This window comes from Sceloporus undulatus, chromosome 5 (assembly GCF_019175285.1).
Source record: "Sceloporus undulatus isolate JIND9_A2432 ecotype Alabama chromosome 5, SceUnd_v1.1, whole genome shotgun sequence".
Classification (NCBI taxonomy): Eukaryota; Metazoa; Chordata; class Lepidosauria; order Squamata; family Phrynosomatidae; genus Sceloporus; species Sceloporus undulatus.
Window position 1 is genome coordinate 22545497 of NC_056526.1, and position 23769 is coordinate 22569265.

Genomic DNA, 23769 nt, shown 5'->3' on the forward strand with positions numbered 1-23769 from the left:
CTGTATATTGGTTCATGAGCAAGGGGGTGAGTTTTTGCCACTTTTTGTTTCACATTTGTCCAATTTTTATGTTAGACTGGCATGTAATATTGAATGGTTAGCCTTGAGGAAATGCAGCCCCTGGGTTGAAACAGGTTCCAATGCCTGGACAAAAGAGTTGTGTGTGAGCAGAAGCCTTTATATATATGTTTAGCCTGACTAGTGACAGCTTGCAGCTTCCAGCCTAAGGGTGCAATGACTATTGCAAGGTTTCATCCCTAAAATAGATTCAGTACCTTGGACAGCTCCTCTTTAATAAAAGAATAAACAGATTCACCATATTCTGAATGAGGAGACCCAGCCCTGCCTACACTTTCTATCTTCATCTTCTCAGAACTGGAGTCTTTTCATATACAAATGTGTAAGTGCTGCACAACCTATCTGCATCATTCAGGGATGGGTAGGAGCAGGACAGTTAAAAACTTGCTATAACATCATGGCTGTGTATGACCCTAACATATGGCAAAGCAAGCAAAAATATTTCTTGCATTCTTGCACTTTTTTTTCAGGACTGATTTTAGTATGTATGTATGTGGGAGTATTTGTAATGGGGAAACAGCCAAGTTAAATTTCAAAAGCAATTCAGCAAATGGGGAGAGAACTATTTCATTGATATGACATATGACATTTCTAGGTACTTTTCTGATTAGTAGTTATTGTTTTAGTTACTTTTTAAAGCTAAATTTATGTGGCATTTTGAGGTATTTTCAAAGGAATTTCCCAAGTTTCCAAGTTCCTTTATGGTGGTGGCATTAGAATGCAGATGCTGTGTATACTGGGGAATGTGAGTACGGGGTATAGAACATATAAAGTGTGCTACACCTCTGTGGTGTACTGGATACATTAGCCTTCCATGACTTGATGTCTCTCCAGATTTGTTGGACCAACTCCGGACATCCCCAACCAGCATGGAAGTTGGAATTTGTCACGTACAAATGCAGGCTCAAATCTCCACCCAGTCTTCAAATTCACTGGATGCTGAGCCTTACTATCTTTCAGGGTTCCACAGATTGGTGTGGGTAGGAAAGAGAAAAGAAGCTATTTACTTTCTTGTTGTTAACTGCCTTTGAGTCAACTTCAACTCATGGTAACCTGTGAGTGAGATACCTCTGAGCACCTCAACTACTCTACTCAAGTTATGTAGGCTCAGTGCTCTGGCCTCCTTGATTGAATCTACCCTTCTGGTACCATGGTTACCAGACTTTGGTCCTCCAGGTGTTTTGGACTTGAACTCCCAGAAGCCCCTGCCAGGTTGGCCAAATGTTAGGAATTCTGGGAGCTGAAGCCCAAAACATTTGGAGGAGCAAAGATTGGGAATCACTAATCTATTATGTTGCTTTCCTCTCTTTCTGCTACCCTTCACCTTTCCTAGCAATATTGTCTTTCCCAGTGAAACATGTCTTCTCATTGTTTGATGATGACCAAGCTGATGCTGTCATATGTTGGCTATATAACGAGCCTTAGCTTGGTCATCATAGGCCTGTTACAGACGGGCCTTAAAGTACGTGCTGAGCACGTACTAGGGTTAGGAAGCGGCAGCGCTTCTGCACCCCCCCCCAACCCTAGTATATGCTCAGCACATACAAAATGGCGGCGGTGGTTCCACACGGCCGCCACCATGACTACGTCATGACTGCGCCGCCTCCAAACGAGGCGGCGTGGTTGTTATGTAGTGGGGCCCTGCGAGGGCGCTTAGTGCGCCCTTTCCGCGGCCCTGGAAGGAGCTCCATTTCGGAGCTCCTTCCAGGTTTGCGTCGCTGGGCACAGCCTTTAGATGGCTGCGCCCAGAGATGCAGAGGAGAAAGGGGCCAAGCGGCCCCTTTCTCCTCCTCCCCGCCGCCGCGGGGTGTCCTTGAAGCCCTAAGGACACTCCTTTCCAGGCCCTGGGGAAGTGGCCTTTTGTCCCTCCCTCCCGGCCCAGAAAGCGGAGGATCGGGGCCTCAGCGGCTGCCGCTCTGGCCACTGAGGCCCTGATCTGGTGGGGAAAGGGGCGGGTGCAGGCCGCCGCTTTTCGGTGGTCTGTAACGCGCCTTGGCTTCCAGAGAGAGCTCAGGCCTGGTCTGCTCTAGGACTCATTTGTTTGACTTTCTAGCTGTTCACCATATTCTCATCATTCTTCAGTACCACATCTCAAATAGGCTATTTACTACCCTGAGCCTAATGGGGTTGCAGGGGAAGATGAATTAGTGTGAAATAATAAATCAAGACAAGCAAACTTTACTATCCACACATGTGGAATTATGTAATAAAGGATTCTTCTGCAACCTACTTAGGTGATATATATGTCTAAACTCAACTGCTATTTCCAGCAAGAGTAGACCTACTATTGAATAGTAAGTCAATCTCTTCAAGTAAATACTGTTGCTGCTTTGGACTAGTAATTGGATTTAGGTATCATAGGTTAACAAAGGGGTGAAACCATTGCATCTAATTTGGAGGGAGCAAACATAGGATAAGCACAAACCTCTCCTTCTATATTGGTAATTTGTTTCAAAGGCATGTTCTAAATTTATCTGCCTTCAGTGTATTTAAGATTGCTTATAGAGCATCAAATAAATTACAAAAACAGGAACAAGAAATTCTGTCCCTGTCCACCTTAAGAATATTCATGATTTCAAAACAATGAAATAAATGTTCATTTATCCTCTTGCATTTGCTAAGTTTTAGTTTGGGATGAATGTACAAATTCTGAAAAGATTATACAGTACATGCATCTAAAGAGCAGTTTGACAGCAATCAGTAGACTATCATAAGTAAACTTAAACAGATGCAGGAATAAGCTCAAAGATCAGGGGGGTTTTTGGCGGGGGGGGGGGGGAGGAAATGCCCACAGTTACGTTACTGAAACACAAGACTTGATAATGAACAGTAAGTAATTTACAGCTGGCATTTAACTTCCAAAGTTGGACAGTAAGATTACGTTTTCCAGGAAGAAGACAGACTAGTGTTCAAGGGAACAAACAGTTCAAGGTAAACATCACTTCCTCTTGGTGTACAGCACATTTTTTTGCATCTCACTCTGACCTCTGATGAAATAAGATTTAAGGTTTTTGAATCACCAAACTATCCAAAATCTGTCCACTGCAAAAACAAGTAGAATGTGTGCTTACTCTGAGATGAATGATCCTTCTTTCAAAATGTATTTGACTTTCTGGGAAAAAATTGGTATCTTCAGCTGAAGTTTATGCTGATACATCAATTTTAGTGTTTCAGAGATATATGTTAGATTTTACAAAAGAATATGGGGCACTATTACTAACATTGGTTGCAATCCTATATGCATTTATATGTCATCAAGTGCTGATTCAGATGGCTCATATGAGTATTACATGTCTGGGGAGAGCAATGAGCCGTGGCATTTTATACTCTTCTTCACTGTGCATATCATCTGAAGGAAAAAGGATCTGTGTATGTAGACCCTGTTTAAACTGCCATACATAGGCCCCTTTCATAGGCTTGCATGAAATGTTCTCCAGGGAAAATTAATGAAGAATGGTTGATACATACTGCAGTAGATGAAAAACCAGGGCAGTATGTGTGCACCTTGCTTTCACTTCCATAAGATCACATACACAGGGATGTAGCTACAGATTCTCTTCCAGGGCCCCTTATGAAATGCTGGGGAAAATTCCTTGCATGAATTGTTCTCCTTGGAAGATTAATGAAGAAGCTCTTACTCATGGAGATCTTGGATGACTTGACATGCATATTGGAGCCAATGCGCCAGGGCTTTGGGAGCCATTGCTGCCTTTGAACAACACACAGGTTACTTGAGTACAGGTTACACAACTTTGTGTATAACTACAGCCCTGTAGCTGACTCTATGCACATTTACACTCTGACTGTGTGAAGATCCATGTATATGGTTGAAGGGGAGATATGTATTATTTCTCTCCTCTGCTCTCCATCACACACAAAAAAAGCATGAGAAGCACACATTCCATGTGAATATCTATATGCATGGTGGCTCAGTTTGCACAATTCTTGTCTTGAGAAGGAAAAAATGATACTGAGTATGTATTCATATAGAACTCTCCATGCAGTAGCTTCCTTACATATTGCTTTAAATGAGTGGATTGAATGTAGCCTCTTCCATCATGTGATGTGCCTACCATTTGCTCCTCTACCAGCTGAACTGACTCTTATGTGAATAAATATACTGAGGCCTAGAAGTCACTTTTGCTGAGATCAGTGGGACAAACACCCAAATAAGTGCCAACAGGATTGCAACATTAAATGAACAAGGAAGAGCACAAACAGAAATGTTATTCCTTTGGTGTTTGATAATAGTTTAAATGAATCTGTGAGATGTGAAATACTTTCCTATTTATAATAAAAGTTATGATGGTTAATAGAAAACTATGACAGAATAAAAAAATTATATGTTCTTTTCAGAACGCTATGCTACATTTGTTTGCAAACTTGATAGGGATTGGGAAGGGAATAATAGGTGAAAAACAGTGCAAAATATATTTAAGTTCAAACTTACAGTATCTCACTACAAAAATATAGAGCGCAAGGTCCTTTTTGTTATAGATTGTATGTGAAGAAAACAGAAAAGAGCTTTGAAATATCTAGATTGTGTGCACAAGTATGCATGGGCCTTGCAAAACCAAACAGTGCTTTCACAATATTTGTGATGGCAATTTAAAAGAAAAGCTAACCTACAAAGTACATTGCAAGAATCCTGCAAAGTTAATCTACATATTACATGTCTCTGTAAGAATCAAGTCTTATAAATCAGGATAATAAAGAACACTTTCTTGAAAGAGTAATACACACACTGCTCACACTGGGTTAAACCCATAACCATCAAGACAGAAATATCAATTTATACTGCTAGTGAGTAGTATCTATCTATAGCCAAATGTATGAGGTTCACCCTTCCATACACAATATTGAAACATTAAGTAATATCAGATATAAACACTGTTAGGACAATATGTGTGTTGTAGCATTGGTGGTAGGACAATGGCTAGCTCTGGGCTAAGCCTGTTGCCCTCATATGGCAGTCCAGGTTTTTCTTTCATGCATTAGAATAGACGAAAAGAAAGAGAGACGGAGAAACACCCTTTTGTCATGCTTTTTTTCACCTTCCTTCATGTCATCTTTTTATGCTTCCATCAATCTCAGATAGAAAATTTGTGGGCTGAAAAGCAAGTGCCCTTTAGTTGCCATTTTGATATAACAAAAGAAGGTGTACATATTTTGAATAATAGCCCTAAAGGCTAAAGTGACAAACCAAGGACCAAACTAGACATGATTTTCAAATGTTTTTGCGTTTAAAGTGCAAACACAGAAAAAAAGGGCAAATAGCTGCTGTTTGACGGAAAGTCAAATAAATATGACATACTTAAGTGCTCTGGAAAAATAATTTCCATCTGGACTACAACAGGAAAAAACCCCTTCTTACCTGCTGTGATTATCAATAACTATTAGGTCCTCTGGTAGTGGCTATTTATTTACACTTAAACAAAACAACAACCATTGACAATAACTGCAAAGAAACATTTAGCATCACGTCTAGTTTGACCCTAACAAATGCCTCTTTACACATTATACTTTTAGATGTACAATAAAGATTCAGGATGAATCAGGAAAATGTGTGGTAGACTCATCAGGGATTTGTAACTGACTGCAGTTCCCTTTAAACTACTCATCCATCCAGTGGCAAACCTGATTTTTTTTTACTGCATGTAATGTGTAAAACTGCTAATAGGTTAGAGGCAATGTGTCAAAAAAGGAATATACAAAAGAAAACGTAGTATTAACAGAGGCTGTGCTTTCATGAAGATGAAACTGCTTTCAGGACCCATATAATATATATTTGTTCTTAATGCCTTGTTCATTCAAAGAAAGAAATGATTTTGACCATGTTCCATGACATCCTGTGTCCAGTACTCAGATCAGATACAATGGGAAATTAAGAACTACAAACAAAAACATGGTAGAAAAATGACGGATTATAAATGCAAGGATATGGATGCAGGTTATTACTTGGACCCAAACCTTCAGTTGTGTATTAGTACGATGAGTTTGTGATCATCAGGACCTTTGGGTCAGTCTAGGGCGTAAGTGGTGGCTTGGGTGATGAACAAGATCCTTGACTGTCAAAACTGGTTGCTCGGCCTGGCAACTAAAATAAACAATAACAAGATAAGAAGAGCCTTTGTAGGTCCAAATGTCTATCAAGTCCAACACCTTGCTTTTCACATTGGTCAATACTGTGCAGTTTCATGGCTCAGTGGGGACTTGGGTCTTCTCAGTCCAACACTGTTTCAAGTCCCAGTGCAACATCCCTCTAGGCACACTGGTCTGTCATGAATTTTCTGGTCTGTCATGAATCTATTGCTAATTAATTTAACTAGATAATAATTTACTGGATTTGAATTTTAACTGTAACAGTAATATACCACAGTGTGGTTACAGATGATGAATCACAAGATAAATATCCACAGGTTTGAGATAAGCTCACTTGAAGGTTGTAAACCCTCAATTATTCTGTCCATAACTATGGCAGTTCTCCCCATATTTAAACATCCCAAAATGTTTGAGGAAATCACTGTGCTTAAAAAAATACATCGTTATTTTGTGCAAAAACCTGTTTTCTGTGTAGATAAAACATTCCCTGTGCAGGAAATGGATTTTGTGTGTGTGTGTGTGTGTGTGCACACGCGCAATTCCCCACATGTTTTCATGCAAAATTATTTCTCTGCAACAATTCAGAATGTTTTATTAGTAAGAATCTTATGCAAGATTCTCTTATCCATTCTTCTTGCTAGGAGTTTCCAACTGTCAGCAATCCTTCTTTTTTAAAAAGAGCAACAACCTAGAAATGAATAATGATGAGCAATGTTTGCATCCCTAGTTCAGTTTCTTCCTTTCTATTTTTACATAAATTCAACTCCTACTCTACCACAATTTTTTAAAAAAAGTTCACCTGTGCCAGGCCCTTTTCACCTGCTGGATTTGCATTTGCCTGGCTGGAAGTCCCCTGAGGGGTCCCAGAAGGTGCCTTCATCATTATGTGTCCTGCTATTGTCACATTGCCAGATACCTCTTAGCCATCCTCAGGTTTCCACCAGCCATTACCTGGCCATGGGGGAAAGGAAAACAGTCCACTGTCAGAAGCTTTTGGTTGTTGCATGAGGGAGAAAGAAAATCCTGACCTCTGCAACAGCAACAAAAATCATAGGTGTAAGTTGGACTTATGCCTGAATATGTCACTAGCAGAGTGCCAGCCAACAATGACTGAATAGGTGTTGTAATCGTCTTACCTCTACTAAGGGATGCCAGTGGGTGATTGGCTTCCGGGGGTATGCCAGCATTTCATTCCAGTGGTCTCTTCCAAGTCCTTCTGCATCAAGTCCAGTCCTGCATACTCCAATCACCTCATTGTGTCCTACTCTAGGATTGAAGAAGGAGAAAGGAAGATTTTCCAAACTTTATCCATAACACTGTGTATGTTCTGCGCTTAAATATTTTAAATTTTTGGGCAGAACCACTACCACAGTTTTCAGTAAGTAAAGCTAGAAGTCAGTTTGTGAATTGAAGGAATTATGAGAATTGTGAAGTTTTATGTGAACTGAACATTCTCCTGATGACTCTATCAGACAGTGTAGCAGCTGTCTCAAGAAGCACATGCTGGGGTCCAGGAACAGGGACAGTGCTGGAGGTCAGAGCTGTGTCCAAGGCAAGTTATCTGACTCCCTTGAGGATTGTCCTGTTGTCAACACTGTTGTCAATGTTGAAGCAAGAACCAACAACCAATCTGACTGGCATACATAGAACGAGGGAGGGCACTATCCTGTCCCTTTTCCGCATGGAGCAAAATGTCCTGGGCCACAACCTTTGCATGTCTATAAGATGGCATCCAAAGCCAGGCTGCTGAACCAGTGTTGGGAATCTCTTGGGCAGGGATATTTATGCTCCAGAATAATGCAGGCCCTCCTTGGTCACTGTCTAGTTCCCCAGAGGCAAGGCCTTGCAGGAGGAAAATATCACGGATGAAAATAACACCTCCTGCCACATGCTAGTATGGCTTTCCTTGGATTTATTTAGAAAAATGTTTGCATTTCTTTAGAATTGTGTGTCTTGGGCTGCATCTACACTGCAGAAATAAAGCAGTTTGACACCACTTTAACTGTTATGGTTCAATGCAATGGAATTCTGGGGCTGGTAGTTTGGTGGGGCACCAGAGCTCTCTGACAGAGAAGGCTAGCTTTCTCTCAAAACTACAAATTCCAGGATTCCATAGTATTGAGCCATAAAAATATTTGGGGCTACATGAGGCCTATGAGTGATACTTTGTTTCCCCCCATTTTAGATCACAAAGACTTTATTTCATAGTCTTCAGCAACTGCAAGAAGAATAGTTCCTACACAGAGAGGAAGGCAGGATATTAATTAAAAATAAATAAATAAGTAAACTAATAAAACAAATAGTTGTAACCCACCAAAACAAAATCAATGAACTTCTTAGTTTCAGAGGCTTTGGGATCATGTAAGCTGACAGTCCATGTGAAGGTTTTCAGAAGTCTTACAGAACCTCCATCATTTTTATGTAACTGGTAACTATTTTTGTAGTTGTAGTTTGAAAAAAAATATGATGGGGAAGACATCTCTAAAAAGGCCACTGAGGTCTGAGTATGTTTAGAGAAGGAATAGAACACTGTCTTGTTGGAGTGGCAAAATGACTGAGTCTGAATCTAACTCACCTTTTATAGGTAATAATAATTGTATTTAGAAATAAAAATAAATAATATTTTTGTAGTAAATTCCCCTCCCCCCCCAGAAAATTAATCTACCGGTCATAGTCCATCACAGTAATGGAGAGGCTGACTTGGTCCACATTCTCTGGAGGGATGTCAAAAACGATAGCCTCATTGTATACTGGATTGAGAGTGTTCTTTTTAATAGTTGTTTTCCTCTTTTTCAGTCGGCGACCATCACACATGAGGGATACTTTGACGTATGGATCTGAAATTAAAGGAAGAGAGTTTAACAACAGGAAACAAAGGGTGGGAGTCCATAAACACAATGGAACAGAGCCTGGAAAGTTACTTTTAATATGAATTACAAAGCTAGCCATACATGAGCAGTGGCAGAATGATACTCTGGTACAAAGAGCACCATCCAGCCACTGCTAAATTATGGATGGCTACTGCCAAGTTCTGCCAAGTTTAGACATATGGCTGGATAGACAGACACACAGACAGACAAACAAACAGACAGAGAAGAAGTAAGAAACTAGTGCTATTTTAACCTGTTTAGAATGACATGGAGTCAAGAATGAGCAGTGAAATAGCCAACTTTACAAACAGCATCACACTATTTAGGGTGGTAAAAAACAAAGCACCAACTATCTGAGTGATTCCTTCCATATTAGGTGAAACAGCAACTACACATAATATGCATGTTAAAAACATGTGACATAGTAGTTTGAGTGTTGTCCAGGGTTTGATTCTCAGTTTGGCCATGAAATCCAGTGGGTGACTTTGGACAAGGCACATGCTCTCAGCCTCAGTGGAAGGCAATGGCAAACCTCCTTTGAACAAATCTTGTCAAGAAAACCTCCATGATAGAGTCGCTTTAGGGTCACCATAAGTCAGAAATGACTTGAAGGTACAAATCAACGCTACCATGTTGATAGTGTGTTATGTACTTATGCAATGGATTATATTCATCCAACAGAGGTCTGGTGCCACAACAAACTACACTTCCCAGAATTCCACAGCCATGTTAGTTACAGTGGTATCAAACCGGATTATTCCTACAGTGCAGATGCAGCTGTAGTCTCTTGCTATGTATCTTTTAAAAAAAGGGATCAAGAAAAGAAGAGGTTAGAATCCCACAACAGATGGCTAACAAATTATCTTCTAGAACATGGGCCCCATAGCCCAAAAAATCCCACAAAATACTAAAAAAATAAATAAAAATAATTAAGCCTCACTGACTATGAACTCAACATCTAAGTGCCTTGAAATCCTGATATTTCTCCACATATTTAACACATATAGGCTAGGTGAGAAGGTATATGATCACCTGATGAGCCAGTGATGTCCATAGCTTTGAGATTTCTGCATTTGATGACTGTGAGGGTCATTCTCCCTGCTGTAGGCAAATAACAAAGGGAATACATAATCTCCCCCAAATCAACGCTTTCCTAGGAAAACAAAAACAGAAGAAAAATATGTTAAAAGTACTGACCAATATTATAATTAAAAAAACACCCCCAGCCTTGTTCTGAAATATTGGCATACTTAAAAACCCCAAACCCAAACACAATAGATTTGATCATCACCTTCTTTCCTAAACAGCATAACATTGTTTCTAGAGGTGCAAGGTAAGATGTGGAGACTCTGGCTCTACCATAAAAGTTTTTTAAAAAACATTTCCCTTTAAAACACATCTACATTTGAGGGTGCATAGCAATAAAAGCCTTGAACCTATTGTCTAATATTCAGCTTTAGACTAGAACAATCCCTCTTAAGGAGATGCTATGCATAAAAACGTCTGATAAAGACAAAAAGAAGGTATAATAGTGATTAGAATGCATGATGATTTCATTTTCCAAACTGAGATTCAGATTTGGACCTTGGTTGAATCTGGGAGCCACTCATGTAGTCTGAATTAATTCTTCTAGCATGAGAGAAAAGGAGTGACAAAGAGAATCACCATCCTGTCCTACATGGAAGACTGCCAAGACTCAGATTACATTCAAATCAAACACAGATGCATATTTTAATTTCTCATTACAATTCTGCTATCTAACGTAACTAATTCAAGCACTCTCAATAATAAGTGTAATTTTGCTTTGGTTGATTTACTCTAATTGTCCCACAAGCGAACGTATGATATACCAGAACTGTAATCAGTCACTTTTCTTTTCCCCTTAATTGGTGGCCTTCCTCTACTATGATATATAAGCTTCCCTTTCATTGCTTATGTTTTGACTACATTTCAAAATACAACACAACATTTAAAGAAAAAGAGAAGTCCTTGCCCTCACAAATTATACTTGCCTAATTGAAGCAACACGGAGCCAGATGTCATCCTTTTACAGGAAGGCATGGGGAAGAATCAGAGCTTGAAAACATTTTTGGGGGGACTACAAGTCTCAGAATCCCCCACAAAGAACCTATGACATGCCAAGATATTTTGCCAAAGGCAAAAGACATGACATGTACAAAAACTGACTAGACTGGAAGCTGACTTGTGTTCTAACACTAGCAATGGAACAATTCCTCACCACACCTGATGCAGGTAAGGGCCCTGAAGAGGCCTGAAACATCAGCATGGCACACACAGTTTTGTTCTGTAGTACAGGAGAACAGCTAGCCAGATCTGCTCCTAACATCATCTATCTGGGGTGATTTCCTCCCTTTGTCCATTGGTCAGACTGGCCCTGCAGAGAGCTGTGGAAGTTTATTTATTTATTTATTTATTTATTTATTATGCGTTTTTTCTCCCATATGGGACCCAAAGCAGCTTACATTGTATATTGAAGCAAAATAGCTAAAACAAAATACAAAATACAATACATTTAAAAAAAAACTAAACAACAATCCACTTAAAAACATTAATCCAGAACAGTTGCAAACTGAAAGCCTGTTTAAATAAGAGGTAGTGAAAATAGAGCAGGGAGATGACCAACTAAGCCTCTCTTAGAAAGGAATTACAAGTGACTGGGGCAGCCACTGAGAAGGTTGTCTCCCAAATCATCACCAGACACAAATGTGATGGTGGTGGGACCAAGAGAAAGCTATTCCCCAAAGATTTAAAACTTGGATATGCTTATATAGGAAGATATGGTCTTTCATATAGTCTGGCATAAGCCATATAGGGCTTTAAAGGTCATAACCAGCACTTTGAATTCTCAGTTTGGAACACAGATATGGATAACTAAGTAGCCCTCATAACTGAACTTCAAACACTACTAAATGGGTTCTGCAACAGAATTTTGCAATGTACCGCAGGACCTTAGCAAGAGTGTTCTTGTTCAGTGTTCCAGACATCCTGGAACAAGAATCTTGTCTTTTCATTTGGGGCTCATAGAAGAACACCTTTTCTTTCCTGTCCTCTTAAAACATCCCTCAATTTGTACATAATGTTAAAAGTCTCCATTTTGGGGTTTGTGAGAATGATGCATGGTCCTCATGATCACCACCACAACATACTAAGGCCCCAAAGAGGCCAATCCCTGTTCCCCTCCATTTTCTCTCCTCTGGGGCATGTGCAAGCTTCCATTCTGCTGCTCCAACACAGAGTGACTGCTCAAGATGAGGATGCATCCATGGCAAGGTGTCCCAACGTGCACAGATGGAGGTCTCTCTTATTACAACAGCTCCATTGGCTTCCAGTGGTTTCCAGGACAAATTCAAAGTGCTGATTATGACCTATAAAGCTCTATACAGGGTAAGTCCAAGCCATCTAACAGACCACATCTCCCAATTTAAGCCTGGCCAGACCCTGGGATCCACAAGAGAGGCCCTTTTCTCACTCCCCCCACCTTCACAGGTATAGCTACAGGGAACACAACAGACTGGCCCTATACTTTGGAACTACTGCCCCAAGGAGGCAAGAAAGGTCCTCTCTTTGCTGTTCTTCACTTGACAGGCCAAAACTTTTTTTTTTATCCAGATAGGCTCTTAGAAATAAAGAACGGTTGTAAGTGTTGCATTGCTTTAATTGTATTGCTTATTGTTTTAAAAAAAACCTTTTAGAGTGTATGTTTTTAATACAGTATAGTTATTAATATAGTTGAATTTTTATGTGGCTTTTGTATTTTTTAAACTATAATCTTTTTAATGTGTAAGCCACCTTGAGTCCCAGCCTTAGGAAAAAAATGGTATAAGTAAAGTTAACAACAGCAGCACAGAAAATATAGAATATCAAAGGAAGTTCTTAGGACATTGTGGTAAAATCATAACATTGCTTCTCTTTCAACACACTAAGGTAGTTCATGCAAGTAAAGTAAGAGCAAAGTTAATGTCTTATTTACTACTGGTTCCTTTATACTTAGGATGGACAACCTTTGGGGAGCTGCATTGGCCTCTGCGGAACCCAGGCTGGTGGTGACATGTCATAAACATTCACACCCATAAGCCCTTCCTCCCTCCCTTCCTTCCCCTCTCTTGCACATATACCATCACCCACCACCACCAATCTTCATCAGCATCACTGGAGGGTAGCTATGTTAAAGGCTTCAACCTCATACTCCTGAGAAACCTTCATTCAGAAGACTGAGTCCCTACTACTGTTTGGGCTGTGGACAAACACCCCAAGGTTCCTTGAGTTTCACACAGAGAGAAGCCTAGAAATGCATGGATGCAGTGTGCTACTCAAATGTGTTTTAGTCTCTCCTAGGATGGAAATAGTATTATCAAGAGAAATAACAGCCATGGAAATGTTAGCAAGTGCTGTTTGTCACATGTAGCTTTAAAAATTCTGAAATTCAGGGAAGCTTTAAGGCCTGAAAATCCTGAAATCTGACAGATTTTTGTTGTTGTATGAAAAATCATGTCTTTTGGTTTAAAAATTTACAATATGACCTCTGTATCCATGGGACTGGTACCCATGGTTTCACCTACTGATGTTCCCAAAATTTGTTTTTTCTAAACATTTTCCTAGGTCTAGGTATGCTTCTGGCAGAAGTTGACCATAGAATTACACTTGAGGACCGAGAAATGCCTATAGAGTTGTTCGCTGTAGGAACTTCTAGGCCCTCCAATGTGACTCTATGGTATGTTTCCAGCAGAGGCTGACCATAAAATTGGGCTGGAGGACCCAGAATTGCCTAGAGAGGTTTTTTCTGTAGGAACCTCTAGGTCTTCCAGAGTCACTATGGTTAGCATTCTCCAAAAGTCATTCAGTTCAATAGGATTCACTATTATCCATGTTTTTGTGTTTCCACAATAGGTCCAGGAATGTATCCCCTGCAGATAAAGGGGTTGTACTATAGATAGTTTTTTTAAATACCCAAGCCATTATTTGAGTGTGCAGGCAATACTTTGCTTGGGGACTGGCCCTGCTTTACATCCAGACAGGCACTCAGCCAACCACATTTGCTCTGAAGTGGAAAAGATGGGACAGCAGCAAGTGGGTGTGATTAAAAAAACAATAAACCCAGTGTGGTGTAGTGGTTTCAGTGTTGGACTATATCTCTGGAGACCAGGGTTCAAATCTCCGCTTGACCATGGAAACCCAATGGGCGACCTTGGGCAAGATACAAAGGCTCAGAAGAAGGCAATGACAAGTGAACAAAATCTTCCCAAGAAAATCTTGTGATAGGCTCACAAGATTTAGGTTGCCATAAATTAAAAACAACTTGAAGGCACACAAAAACAATGCATTACCAGATCTCATTGATATCTTTTTATGTAGACCATTACATGCATTCATCATTCTCTCTTGAAAATAGATTTTTTTAGTTGTTTTAATTAAGAAAATCTATTTTGCAAGAAAGGATTTCGGTTTGAAAACTCATTGTTTGAAAACTGATGAATGTATTTAATGGCCTCAGTGGAAAAATGTCACTGAGATCTTGTAAACCTACTGTTTCTTAACCACATTTTGCGGTTGGTTGAAGAAGCAGTAGTAAGTATCCTGTGGTATAATGTTTATCATTTTTGCTCATTCTGTGAAGTCATTGTTAGTCTGTCACCGTTTTTTTAAAGGCCTTTCAGGACAACTTTGTTTGTGTTGTGTCAGAGTCACATGAAATGAAAACAGAAGCTGGTAAGGTAAGGAGAAAAGAAAGATTGTACCCTGAAATTGCTGTGAAACAGCTTACCAGCTGGGAGACTATTGGGATAAATACACTCTAAATATGTGCCAAAGAAACATGAAGCAACAAAGGCATTTTCACTGTGGTAAGCAGCATGAATATCTCATGATTCACACAAATATATGAAAGAATACAAAACAACAAATGAAAATGTGAGCTGGTAGGAGTATCTGCTTCTTTAAGGATGCAGCTACATAGCTGCTTGGAAGCTGGTGGCTGCAGTGGGAAGTTATTGCTCATATGCTGAATGGGGCATGTCTACATGGGCCAATTACACCAGTTTTCCCCTTCCCTCACTACAACCTGTATACATGATGCAGGGCCAAAGCCTCAATATGAGTATGGACTGTCTTCATGGGGAAAGGCCGGTTCCGCACCAAATCCACCTTATCCCTCGCTAAACTGGTGTAAACCCCCTCCCCCCACTTTTTGCTCTGGATTTACTGTAGTGATGCTGGACTGCTATTCATATATCCCACTGTGCTGCCTGGCACAGTCACTTCCTCTGAGGTTGTAACAAAATCACTAGCCATGTGATAAAAGCTGGATGTCTGGTTACTGGCCTCAGAGGGAGTGACTTGCACTGGTGGCAGCAGTGGTGGGTAGCACATGTATAGACAGTTGTAAAGAGATTGTGTAGTACCTTTGAGACTTACTGAATGAAAGAAATTGGCAGCACGAGCTTTTGTAGACTAAAGTCTACTTCCTCAGATGCAGTTACTCTAAAAGGTGCTATAAGAGCTCCCTACAACTGATTCTACATTCTACCATGGCTATACCTTTGAATTCTACATGTATAGACAGCCACCCATTGTTGCTATGGAGTGCAGAAGTAATGGGATGAATCCGGGACAGCAACCTGGAGTATTCTGTCTGGTGTATACAAACCTTACAAGGCATTCAGGAGCCCAGAACATGTGTATGACTAAAATTGGAAATCAGGACATTAATGTGCATGTAAGCACCACTCCCATTAGCCACAAGCACCAAGAAAAGAACCAGCAGTATATTAGAATGTTTGAGCATTTTAGCTTTTTTATTGTCTGTGCATTATCATCTGTTTTTGATTATGTATCTTTGACATTCCGCTCTTAGGTGAAACGGGTGTTATAAATAAAAATAAATGTTATTAGGGAGTAGTGAGTTGAGTGTTGGGCTTGGACTCTAGGAGACCAGGGTTTGAATCTCTGCTCATGGAAACTCATTGGGTGACCTTGGGCAAGTCACATTCTCTCAGCCTCAGAGGAAGGTAATAGCAAACTTTCTCTGAACAAATGTTTCCAAGAAAACCTCATGATAGGTATGCCTTAGAGTCACCATAAATCAGAAATGACTAGAAGGCACACAGCTCTCACCAAGAAATTAGATCCTTGCAAGTTAAGTGAAAAGGCATAAGTAGGGCTCTGTAATTGCATTTGGTTGTAAGTACTGTATTTATTACACTCTTTTGAGCTTTGATATGGTTGGATTACCATCACAAGAGCTTTGTAGCCATGTTCTGCCATACATGGTTTCAGATCCCGCTTTGGGCCTTCCTTCCCAAGGCTCTCCTCTTCTAGATTAGGATGGTAAAAGAAGTGATGGAATGTTACTAGCTTGTCTTCTTTCACTGCATATTAACTTAAAGCTAATTAGCAAATGCCTGAATAGGGCAGCTATATGTGTGGAAATAGCTCCCAGTATGAGGACCATTACAGACAGAGTTTGTGAAATAAGTGATTAGATCTCTTGACAAGTTTCTTTCTTTTAAAACAGCTGCTCCATATTTGTGGGTGGGTGTGATTTTAATAAGAACAGATTTTTAGTTTCTTCCATTTACACTTTTTCATCAGTTGAGTTCTCTGCACTAACAAAGTGTCTATTAACCTTCCCATTATATAGTTGCTTTTATGATCCTCTGAAGAAAATTAATAGATGCATCAGGCAGTTGATAGCAACATATTTCACCAAAGGGAAAACTACAAAGAAAGAGTTACGCCTTCCTCTTTGGCCAGAACTTTAGATGGGTGTTTCTACATTTGCAGATCTGAGCACAGATTTATCTGAAGATCCAGTAATATACCCCAGAGGGCAGGATCAAAATTAAGAAGGACCTGAATAAAATAATAATAATAATAATAATAATAATAATAATAATAATAAATTTATTTATATACCGCCTTTCCAAAAAGATCAAAGTGGAATAGACTAGAAAGCTGGGACCAAAGCTAACAAAATGAAATTCAACACAGAGATATGTAAGGTACTGCACTTAGGGCAGAAAAATGAAATGCATAGCTATAGGATGGGGAACATCTGGCTGAATGAAACTATGTGTGAAAGGGAACTGGGAGTCCAAGTAGACCACAAGTTGAACATGAGTCAACAGTGCGATGCGGCAGCTAAAAAGGCCAATGCAATTTTAGGCCAGAGACTTTTATAAAACCTATTTGCATTCGGACTCTAGTGGAAAAGTAAGCCACCGTGGAAAGAATCTGGGGGAACTTCAAGACTTGGATCAGGAGAGCGGAGATCACCTGGATTGGAAATTGAAGGAGAGGGAGCCTCATCAGAACACGACGACAACTCAGAATCAACATCTTCTTCTAAATTTGGACCCTGAGAGCCCTATTCTGGGCAACTTAGAGACGCTTGATACTTAATCAGGTTTAAAATATTCTTTTTTAGGGAGGGGGTTTTGGCTTTGGGGCTGTTGGGACATGACTGGAAATTGAAGACCTTTAATATTAGGTTTTTGGGTAGATAGTATAGACATCTCGGTTTGAAGTGTACCATAGAAACAAAATGACGATAAAATTGGCTTATTAAACATGGATTACAAGGTTTTTACATCCATTTTGGCATCTAGATTTAAAATCATTCTAAGCAAGTTACTTGGTAAAGAACAAAATGGCTTTTTACCAGACAGAAAATTAAGAGATAATATCAGACCGATTATTAATTGTTTGGAGTATCTAGACCTGGTTTTACCTTCTATTCGGAGGTACATAAGTCATGGTCCTATATTGACTTATTTTTGATATCAGAGAAACTAGCCACAAAAGTGAAATCAATAGAGACCGACCCTAGATCATTATCGGACCATTGTCTGATCGAGATGGAGCTAAAAGATGAGAAGAACCGTGAGTTTATATGGAGACTAAGAGATGAAATATTGGCGGATGACCAATTCGTGGAGAAAATGAGAGAAGAGGTAGCTGCGTATTTTAAGATAAATGAGACTCCAGATATAAAGAGCAAAGTGGTGTGGGATGCAGGGAAGGCGGTATTTCGGGGCTTATTGCTTAAAAGAGCGGCAGAGATTAAAAAAGCAAACAGTGTCAAAGAGAAAGAGTTGCTCAAGGCAATTAATGAGAAGGAAGTTTTTTTGAAATAAAACCCTACATGTTCTAAAACTATTATGGAAGTTAAAATTCTGCAAAAGCAGTTACAAAGTAAATTAACCACAATAGAGAGTTTGAAGGAGAATAAAGCTCCAGGGAGAGATGGTTTTACCTCAACATTTTATAAAAAATTTAAACTGGAATTGGTAGATCCACTCTATAGGCTTTTTAACAATATAGCAGAAGAAGGGATCCCCCCTCATGGGAAGGAGCCGGCATCTCACTCATCCCTAAAGAAGGGAGAGATCCTTTGTTGGTATCTAACTATCGCCCAATTAGCTTATTAAACATGGATTACAAGGTTTTTACATCCATTTTGGCATCTAGATTTAAAATCATTCTAAGCAAGTTACTTGGTAAAGAACAAAATGGCTTTTTACCAGACAGAAAATTAAGAGATAATATCAGACCGATTATTAATTGTTTGGAGTATTACCACGTTAATAGTGATAAAAAATGTGCGGTGATTGCACTTGACATGGAAAAAGCTTTCGATTGTTTGAGATGGGATTTCCTGACAGAAACCCTAGCAAATGGGATGTGGGGATACCTTTCTTAATCAAATCAAACGAATTTATACAAACCAAAGCGCCCAGATATGGGTTAACGGAGAGAAGTCCATGGAATTTAGTCTTTTCAGGGGTGTGAGACAGGGCTGCCCTATCTCTCCTCTTCTTTTTTTGACAGCTATGGAAGCACTGATCACTGCAATTAATTCAATAATTAATAAGAATATTAAAGGTCTTAAAAAGGGAGGATGGGAAATAAAAGCTAGGGTTTTTGCAGACGATGTTGCTTTGGTGTTGGAGGACCCGAACCAAGGTATAGATCATGTCCTGTATGAATTAGATCGGTTTGGGTCTTTCTCTGGGCTTAAAGTAAATAAAGACAAAACAAAGATGATAACTAAGAATCTAACCAGGGAGGAAAACGAACTTCTAAAGGGAAGGTCAGGATTTACAGAGGAGAAAAAACTCAAATACCTGGGGATATGGTTAGCAAAAGACAATCTAAAATTGTTTGATAACAATTACATAATGATGTGGAAGGAAGTCCAGGAAAACTTGAGTAGGTGGAACCAGTTAAATCTTTCTTTGTTAGGGAGGATAGCTACAATTAAAATGGCAGTAATGCCTAAAATCATGTTTTTGTTACAAAACCTCCCAATTATGATAAGGGAAAATACCTTTAGAAGCTGGGAAGGAGAACTCAAAAAGTTTGTGTGGAAAGGACATAGACCCAGAATAAAATGGGAGGTACTTAAGGATGCTAAGAATAGAGGAGGGTATTCACTCCCTGACATTCAAATGTATTACTGGGCATGCAGTTTAATTTGGTTACAAAGTTGAATAAAACTGGATGATCCTTTTATGTTAAATTTAGAAAACACATAACTTAGGTTCGGTTGGCACGCGTTTGTGTGCTATGATAAAAAGAAACAAAATAAGGATTTTGACAACCACCCCCTCAGAAAGTCGCTACTAATCACTTGGAAGAGAGTGGAAAAATTATTTTACTTTAAATTACCCCTTTGGACCTCTCCCCAAGAGGCGTTTTTTGGGAGATGGCTTCCCCAGGGTAAATTCCTCACGTATAAAGACCTGTTGACTGCACAAGGTAGGGCAAAGGACTCAATTAAATCAAGAGAGATACTGTTAGAAGAGGGTTACGATGTGTCTTGGTTTAATTATATTCAAATTACACAGAAATACAAAGAGGATAAAAAATAAAAGGAATAGAAACTTCATTTAATAGCCTAGATGAGATACTCTGGCAACCAGAGAGGAAAAAAATTGCAAAACTCTATAAACTACTGTTGAGTCGGAATTTAGAAAAATATGTGGTAAAAGATTACATGCTGAAGTGGGCTAAAGACTTAAATATGAACATAAGTTTAGACGAGTGGGAGGCAGCATGGAAAAAGACAGATAAATTCACTGTGGGACAGAATCTTAAAGAAAACCACCTAAAAGTTATGAACAGATGGTATATAACCCCATGGAGGTTGAAAAAGATGTTCAAGGTATCGGACGGACTTTGCTGGAAATGCAGCAAGGGGCAGGGCACACTTGTACACATGTGGAAATGACCAATAATTCTGAAATTTTGGGCTAAGGTGCAAGAATCCATACAACAACTATTGGAAATAAAGATCCCACTGAACCCTAAGTTATTTTTATTAAACATAACAAAGGTATTAGACCTTAAAGACGAATCTCGCAATTGGAGAATACTCCTGTACTTGATTACAGCTGCGAGAATTGAGATTGCGCGTCTTTGGAAAACCAGTGAAGCACCCAAGTGGGAAAATTGGATGATGAAAATCATAGAATACAGAGAGTTGGACATTATATCGTGTCAGGTACAAAATCGGGACAATAATAAAAGAAAGGAAGAGTGGAACAAGGTTATGTCACACTGGGACAAGGAATGGGGTTTGGACATATCATTTATTGAATAAGAGTCCTTAATTTAAAGTGAAATGCGGGGGAAACTTTCAGTAGATGAGAAGATCTTTAAACTATCAGGATAAAAAAGATTGGGATGAGATATGGGGATTGGAAATATATTAATTCAATCTAGGATTACAACGTATTTTTTTTTTCCTTTTTGTACCTCACTTTCTCTTCTAATCTCAAATCAAAACTTCATTTTACAGGAGCTGATATCAATTTAAAGACCGCCTGACTATCTTCTTTTCTTTTACTACTATCATTATATCCACCCAGAGGATTCAGTTTTAAGAAATAACTTGATGTACCTATTTAGTTATCTGGAGACTATAGATTACTTTTCAGGATATAATTGAAGTTAGATTGTAAATAGATAGTATTTTGGACAAATTGTATATAGAAACATTACTGGAGGGTCACCCGGTATTTAACCTAATAGTACAGACTGTGCTAGTACATCATTCTTATAATTGGAAGTAGGAAAGATTTAGAGAATCCTCAATCATCGAAAGTCAGACGAAGTAGAAGAAATGGGTTATGAAGAATCTTTTAATATTTTGGTTATGCATCTTTAAATATTGTATTTCTTCCATTTGTAATTTTATTTGAAAATCATTTAATAAAGATTCTAAAAAGGCCAATGCAATTTTAGGCTGCATCAATAGAAGCATAGTGTCTAGATCAAGGAAAGTAATAGTGCCACTCTATTCTGCTCTGGTCAGGCCCCACCTGGAATATTGTGTCCCATTCTGGGCACCACCATTCAAAAAGGATGTGGAGAAACTGCAGCATGTCCAAAGGAGGGCGACTAAAATGGTGAAGGGTCTGGAAGGAACGACTTAGGGATCTGGGGATGTTTAGCCTGGAGAAGAGAAGGTTAAGAGGTGTTATGATAGCCCTGTTTAAATACTTGAAGGGATGTCACATTGAGGAGGGAGCTAGCTTGTTTTCTGCTGTTCCAGCAAACAGGACCCGGAGCAATGGATGCAAGCTAAAAGAAAGGAGATTCCAGCTCAACATTAGGAGGAACTTTCTGACAGTAAGGGCTGTTTGACAGTATAACAAACTCCCTTGGAGTGTAGTGGAGTTACCTTCTTTGGAAGTCTTTAAACATAGGCTGGATGGCCATCTGTCGGATATGCTATGATTGAGAGTTCCTGCATGGCAGGGGGTTGCACTGGATGGCCCTTGTTCTATGATTCTATAGTTTATAACTTCAGCGTGAAATGCTTCAAACTTCGTGCTCTCAGAGGAGAGGTATTAGGATCCAGTCTGCTTTCCAGATGCCTCTGACCTTTAAGTCCTACTTTCTAAATCATAAATCTGTGGGAATGCAATCACCTCCTATATAATAGCTTCCCTAGAGGCTTCCAAGGGGGGGGGGGGGGGGGGGAAAAAGAAGCCAGCATTGCATAATGTTTAGAGCAGTGGTTCCCAACCTGTGCTCTGTGGAGCCCTTAGGGCTCTGCATGCACTTCCCAGGTGCTCCATGACTGCTCCAGGAAGATGAAAGAAATAAAAATTGAATGAAATTAAAGAATAAGAAACAAAAATTAGAATCAAAATAAGAATATGAGACATAGAGTAGGCCTCTTAGGGACTCTGCCATAGAAATTTATTCTAAAAAGGTCTCCATGAGTCAAAAAGGTTGGAAACTCCTGGTTTAAAGTGTTGGAACAGGACTGAAGAGATCCAGGCTCAAATCGCCATGCCCTGAAGCTCACTGAGTCTCCTTGATCCCATTGCTATCTCTCAGCCTCATAGGATTCTTGTGAGAATACAAACAGGGAGCCAAACCATGTATACTACCTCCAGTTCCTTGTAAGAAAGGTGAGATAATAAATGAAACAAACAAGCAAGCAAAGATAGCAGATAACAGAAAGCCCTGCGCCCTTGGATGGCCACTATCAAATTGAGTAAATAACACCGGGCTATTATTATTATTATTATTATTATTATTATTATTATTATTATCCCACTTTTTTTCCTGGTTATGGACGCAAAGTGACTTACCACATATGAAACAGACAAAGTTTAAAATGTACAGCATACAGAAGTTAAAAAGTAATTATACTATCCAAAAATTGATAGCAGTTAAAAACACAAACCGTTAGAAAGAAAAATAGGAGTAAATCCAGCACAAGACGATACCAGGCCTATTCTCACTAAGAAATCAGTCCTCAAGGGTCTGCTACAACAAGAAGTTCTTGATCTTCCTCTAGTTAGATAGTAAGCAAGATGTCAATCTAACCTTTCTGAGAAGGATGTTCCAGGGCCTGGGAGTAGCCACTGAGGAGGTCTTCTCCCATAGTCCTACCAGATGCATCTGTGCAGGTGGTGGGACAGAGAGAAGTGTCTTCCCAGAAGACCTCCAATTTTGGGAAGGCTCATATGGGAGAATATGGTCTTTCGGATAACCCAGATGTGAACTGTATCAGGCTTTTAAGCACTATGAATTGTGCCCATAAAACAGACTGGCAGCCAGTGGAACAATTGCAATAAGCAAGTTGTAGCAAGCCCCAGTTAACAATTTGGTTGCACCTCTTTGGACAAACTAAAGTTTCTGAAAATTCAAGATGGCTATCTGACATGATATAAAGCAGCTTCACTACATGCCTTAACCCTACATACTTCTTATTTTCTGGGGGGAGGGGAGGGAAAGAGTATTTTTGGACTATCATTCCCACAATCCTCCAGCCAGCACATTGGGCATGCTGGCTGGAGGCATGATAGTCCAAAGAAGTAAATGTCCTCAAATTCTCTTTCTAAAGCTGTAGTTACAGCCTTGGAGTTTATCAGACAAGGGAAATTGGAAGTATAATCCAATGGCAATCTGAACGCAATCATGGGGTTTAACGTTATTGCGTGATAGACCACCACACACAAATTCAGGCAATGGGAAGTCAGGCCGAGCGCAATCATGGGATTTCACATTATCGCGTGATAGACTGCTACACGCAAATTCGGGCAATGGCATGCTATTTTTTGGGCAATGGGGAGCCAGTTCGAATGCAATGAGCATTCAGGTAATTTTGCTAAACTAGCGACTTTACGTGAATGCGTTCTGGCCCCACTTTCTTTTCATTCGAAATTAAGAGAAATTCCTC

General features: G+C 39.6%; 1 protein-coding gene across 1 annotated transcript in view; it reads right to left on the reverse strand.

Moving 5' to 3' along the window:
- Positions 1-2098: 2098 nt before the first annotated feature.
- The window catches only part of SYT10 (synaptotagmin 10), a 71668-nt gene continuing 49997 nt past the window's right edge, over positions 2099-23769 (reverse strand). The window contains exons 4-7 of the mRNA XM_042466585.1: positions 10083-10203; positions 8846-9017; positions 7317-7446; positions 2099-6175 (exon numbers count right to left, since the gene is read on the reverse strand). Coding sequence (XP_042322519.1) covers positions 6104-6175; positions 7317-7446; positions 8846-9017; positions 10083-10203 — 495 coding nt within the window. The 3' untranslated portion in view covers positions 2099-6103. The remainder of the gene's footprint in view (positions 6176-7316; positions 7447-8845; positions 9018-10082; positions 10204-23769) is intronic.